This window comes from Myotis davidii, unplaced genomic scaffold (assembly GCF_000327345.1).
Source record: "Myotis davidii unplaced genomic scaffold, ASM32734v1 scaffold471, whole genome shotgun sequence".
Classification (NCBI taxonomy): domain Eukaryota; kingdom Metazoa; phylum Chordata; class Mammalia; order Chiroptera; family Vespertilionidae; genus Myotis; species Myotis davidii.
The window spans coordinates 1533988-1538963 of record NW_006283354.1 but is presented as its reverse complement, the minus strand read 5'-3'; the positions used below and the strand labels follow the sequence as shown (position 1 = coordinate 1538963).

The window sequence follows — 4976 nt, the reverse complement described above, 5'->3', positions numbered from 1 at the left end:
TAGCTGCGGACGGCGGGGAGCGGCCCGGGGCCCCGGTTGGCTCTGGCCTGTCGGCTTCCCAGCGTCGGGCCGAGCTGCGGCGGAGAAAGCTGCTCATGAACTCGGAACAGCGCATCAACCGGATCATGGGCTTTCACAGGCCCGGGAGCGGCGCGGGTGAGAAGCTCCGTCTCCCCCTCGGGGTCCCGCCCGCCCTTTCCAAATTCTATGTGATCACTGTGGGACGCCAGGATCAGCCTGGAGGACCAGTGCCTCCCTGCCCACCCCGCTGACCTTCTGACCACGCCCTGCTCTGCCCCTGATCTTCGGGTTATGTCCCGAGTTCTCACTTCTTGACCCCCTTCCAGTTGCTCTTCTCAGTTTTCCGGGGGTTGTCTCGCCTCTGCCGCGGGCCGCGAAGCTTTGCTCCCGAGTCCGTCTGCCTGGGTGCTCTCCGCCCCGTGTACCGAGGCCACCCCTCCGCCTCCCCACCCCTGGCCTCCTGCGGGCGCACATTGCATCCCAGGCTCCTGCTCTGCCATTGTGCCCGGTGCGCGCCCTTCCGGCGCCTTCCCTGGCGTCTGCCTTCTTTTGCCTTTTGCTGTAACTGTCGGCCCACGTGAGCTGTCTTTACGGAGCTGTCCCTCTAATACTCCCTGTGTGGGTCAGGGACTCGTACAGTTGGTGTTCAGTGCCCTCAGCATTGTCACCCACAGGCCTACTAGTAAAAAATTGGGGCGACCGTTCTTTATAGACCCAGCAAGTGGGAGTGCCCGCCGCCAGAGGTCTTCTCCCCCAGAGTGCGAGCTCCATGAGATGCCAGGCACCGCCTTTCGCCCGAGGGAGAGTGAGGGCCTCATTTCTCCCCCAGGGACACGGGCAGTGAGTTTCTTTAAAACATTTTTATGTGACTGTTTATTTTATGTGACTATTTATGGAACACCTAGTACGTGCTAGTGTTCTCTAACTTTCCGTGGAGTGTTGCCTTTAGCAACCGGCTTTGGTTGCGAGCCCTTTGGATCTTCGTGCCTTCGGTTCGGTAGGGCTTTGGGTGTAGGTGTAGTTCTGAGCTTCAGGTCTGCCGCCGACAACGACCCAGAGGAGGTAAGAGAACGATTTCAACTTCTCCCGCAGCAGTAGTTACAAAACTATCCCTTCCTTTCATGATTAATAGCATGTCTATTCTTTCCCAAAGCACTTATGTCTTCCTTGAGGCGTATGTTCCGTATTTTGTTCTTTCGCTTTGAAAATGTTTTAGGTCATTAAGGTTTCGTGTTGTTTTAAACCAGAACAGCATCTTCAAATGGCTTAAGTCCCTACGAATGGCTCCCTGACTACAGTAGGATTACGTAAGCAGTAGCTGTAGGATATGCCACACCCTATGCTGACAGGGCTCTGGATTCAGACATATAATATTAAAATACAGATTTTTAAAAGCTTTAATAATTTTCTATTTTTAACCAAAGAAGCTAGAACAGGCAGTGCAACTATACTTTAGGGATGTTTTATCCATGAAAACTTGGTCTTTACAGCGTGTTCTCTCCCTGCCTGTCTTTTCCAATTTTTTTACTAGCCTTTTACCCCCAAAGTTTGGATTATATTTTCTACAGGAATACTCTTTTTGAGTGATACATTTTGAGGATGTAGAAGGAAACTAGTTTATGTTTTATGCAAAATCAGTATTAATTTAGATTCAGAGCTCTAGCTCAGTGCATTTTTTAATATTACTACGAACGGTGTTTGCCTACATAAGGTTTCTAAATTTCTTTTCTCAGAAGAAGAAAGTCAAACAAAATCAAAGCAACAGGACAGTGATAAACTGAACTCCCTCACCATTCCTTCAGCTTCAAAGCGAGTAGTGCTGGGTGATTCCGTCAGTACAGGAACAGCTGACCAGCAGAGTGGTGTGGCAGAGGTAAAGGGGACTGAGCTGGGAGACAAACTGGACTCTTTCATTAAACCACCCGAGAGCAGTAATGATGTAAGCCTTGAGCTCCGGCAGCGGAACAGAGGGGACCTGACAGCGGACACTGTCCAGAGGGGCTCTCGCCATGGCCTAGAACAGTACCTCTCCAGATTTGAAGAAGCAATGAAACTAAGGAAACAACTAATTAGTGAAAAACCCAGTCAAGAGGATGGAAATACAACAGAAGAATTTGACTCTTTTCGAATATTTAGATTGGTGGGATGTGCTCTTCTTGCCTTTGGAGTCAGAGCTTTTGTTTGCAAATATTTGGTAAGAAATATAATGGAAAATTAGTTATAGTAATGAGTGTTTTTAATCCACAGAATTCATTGCCAATATTAACTTAATATTTGCCTGATTCACAGGGCTATTTGGAGAGGTATTATAAACTGCTATTCACCTTAGTTATAGAATGAGGTATTCTGGTTAAATACAGAGCCTAATAATAATTATTAAATTCCCCCTATATGTAGGTACCATTCTAAGTGATTTACACATTGATTCATTTAACCTCATCCTTATGAATCTTTGTTTTATAGATGAGGGAATGGAGACTCATAGTGGTTAAATCATTTGCCCAGTATCACCAGCTCTTAAGTCACAGCTGGGATTAACCCCAGGCAGTTTTGTTCTAAATAGGTTAAAGTACCCTTGACCGGGAATTGAACCCAAGACCCTTTGGTGCATGGGGTGATGCTCTATCTACTGAGCAATACCAGCCAGGGTGAATACTTTGAAGTTTTTTATTTTTTAAAATATTTTTATTGATTTCTCAGAGGAAGGGAGAGGAAGAGAGAGATAGAAACATCAATGATGAGAGAGAATCATCAATTGACTGCCTCCTACACGCCCCACTGAGGATCAAGCCTATAAACCCGGCATGTGCCCTGACTGGAAATCAAACCCTGAACTCCTGGTTCATAGGTCAAGACTCAACCACTGAGCAACATTGGCCAGGTGCCTTCAGTTTTTTAAAAGGTAAGTTTTTATGAGGGAAGACATTTTTGGGGATATTAAAGAGAGTGACCTGAGCCTGGCTGGTGTGACTCAGTGGTTGAGCATCGAGCCAAGAACCAAGAAGCCACCGGTTCGATTCCAGATCAGGGCACATGCCCAGGTTCCGGGCTCAATCTCCTGTATGGGGGGGGAGAGGGGGGCATGCAGGAGGCAACTGATCAATGATCAGTGATGTTTCTATTTCTCTATCCATCTTCTTTTCTCTCTAAAAAAATCAATAAAAATATATTAAAAAATAAAACTAGAGAGTGACTTGAGAAACATGTTTATAATAAATCAATTCCTTTTATTTTCTTCACTATTCTGCAGAAACAAGACTGCTTTCAACTACTAAAATTAAATATTTTATTAGTTTTGTTACTTAAAATTTATAGCTGCTATTAGTTTGATTTGTGATTTGAATGATTATGTTAGAAATATATAATTGTACCTTCTATCTTCACAGTCCATATTTGCTCCATTTCTTACTTTACAACTTGCATACATGGGACTATACAAATATTTTCCCAAGGTAAATTACATTTTTTTCTAAATTATGTTGTTGTGTTTAGATTGATTAATGATTCGATAATCTGAAAAACTTTAAAAAAATTTGTTATACTTATGGTCTGAATCAGTGCTACTCTAAGTGTGATTGGCTACCACTCAAACTCTTTGTTCTGTTTGTAATGAGTGAAGTTCAGAAAGTGAGTAATTAGACACTCTATAGCAATTGGACATTGCCATAACATTTTTATCATATTTTACAAAAATGTTGGTCTACCATGGATTGGGAGAAAAAAAACCTCAAGACAGACTTTGAATAGTACATATACAAGTGTTCAATTTCATTACTTAGTAAAGATTTAGTAATACATTTTGTTTATGATAAAGGACATTAATTTTAAAATGGATTCAGTTATGGTACTGTGTGCCTTAGTGGACACTTAATAACGATGCACTTGGACTTTAATGCCGAAGGCCTGATATTTGCAAGAAATATTTGGCCAAAATTGCAGAACAGAATTATGGGGAATATCATTGTTTACCTGGTTTGCTTGACTACAAATGTATATACACAGTTTTATGGGATTTGACTTGGCTGGCATAGAAGATAATCCTACTGTGTGATTGAGTTTTCTGTGAGTTTTTTGCTGAGAAATGCCTACTTAGCTATTTGATTAATGGCTTGTAATGCACTGATAGACCTCATATTTTTTTATGGATTTGAAACATTTATATATTTAATAGGCCAAATAGGTTGAATACACAAAGTAAAGGAGTAAAAGAAATGTTATTTTTAATTAAAATTATTTTTGATGATACAGATGTATATTTTCCTAGTATTGACCTTTTTCCCCAAAAGTGTAATATTTTTTTTTGAATTTTTATAAGAGTTTGTGTCAAACTGACAACATATGCCAGGGAGGGAGTGAGATCTCAAATATTCTAAAAGTGTAATTTTATTAAAAGGATTTGTTTAGAAACTTACCCTTGAAACATTGATTGTAGTTTTGCAATAGCAGAAGTCTGGAAACAATCTCAATGTTTACTAATAAGTGACTAGTTATAAAAGTTATGGCCTGCTCATTCAGTTCTTCATGTACTGATAATGTTAAGCTTGCCAAGAAATATTAAGAGAAAAAAAATCAAGCCTGGCTGGTGTTGCTCAGTGGTTGAGCATTGTACCATGCACCAAGAGATTGCTGGTTTAATTCCCGGTCAGGGCACATGCCCAGGTTGCGAGCTTGATCCCCAGCAGGTTGTGTGCAGGAGGCAGCCAATACAGAATAGGATCTACAGTATACTTTTTTATAAAAGGGAAGAAAACATAGATATTTGACTTTGCTTATATATGTGTAGAGAAGCTCTGGAAGAGCCCTGGCCAGTAGCTCAGTTAGAGCATCGTCCCAATACGCCAAGGTTGCAGCTTCGATTCTGAGTCAGGGCACATACAAGAGTCAACCAATGGCCCTAGCTGGTTTTGCTCAGTGGATAGAGCGTCGGCCTGTGAACTGAAAGGTCACGGGTTCGA

At 42.1% G+C, this 4976-nt stretch overlaps 1 protein-coding gene across 1 annotated transcript in view; it reads left to right on the top strand.

The window, feature by feature from the left end:
* The window catches only part of CAMLG (calcium modulating ligand), a 12638-nt gene that overhangs the window by 3478 nt on the left and 4184 nt on the right, over nt 1-4976 (top strand). The window contains 3 exon segments of the mRNA XM_006753572.2: nt 4-156; nt 1755-2215; nt 3408-3473. Coding sequence (XP_006753635.1) covers nt 4-156; nt 1755-2215; nt 3408-3473 — 680 coding nt within the window.